Below are 253 nucleotides of genomic sequence, written 5' to 3' on the forward strand. Positions count from 1 at the left end.
CTTTATGCTCGTCCGCAGGTGGATAATCGAGGCGAAGAATGAGAGTATTGTCCGCGGCCAAGACTACTTCTCCGTGCTACAGAACGTGGCTTCGAACCCCTGGAGTACCCACCTCGTCTGGAACTTCGTCAAGTAGGTCTTAAAGCCTGGAGTCACGCGATTAAGAGGCTGTGTGTGATCTTTTCGTGGAGCCTGTTAGCGTGAAGGGATGTTAGGGACATTGGGGTATGGTTTCATGTTTTTTTTTTTAGTA

At 49.0% G+C, this 253-nt stretch overlaps 1 protein-coding gene across 1 annotated transcript in view; it reads left to right on the plus strand.

Annotated features, from left to right (window-relative positions):
• Window positions 1-253, plus strand: part of LOC119588528 (glutamyl aminopeptidase-like) — an 8,705-nt gene that overhangs the window by 4,645 nt on the left and 3,807 nt on the right. Inside the window, exon 6 of the mRNA XM_037937166.1 lies at window positions 16-132. Coding sequence (XP_037793094.1) covers window positions 16-132 — 117 coding nt within the window. The remainder of the gene's footprint in view (window positions 1-15; window positions 133-253) is intronic.

Source organism: Penaeus monodon, chromosome 24 (assembly GCF_015228065.2).
Source record: "Penaeus monodon isolate SGIC_2016 chromosome 24, NSTDA_Pmon_1, whole genome shotgun sequence".
Taxonomy (NCBI): Eukaryota; Metazoa; Arthropoda; class Malacostraca; order Decapoda; family Penaeidae; genus Penaeus; species Penaeus monodon.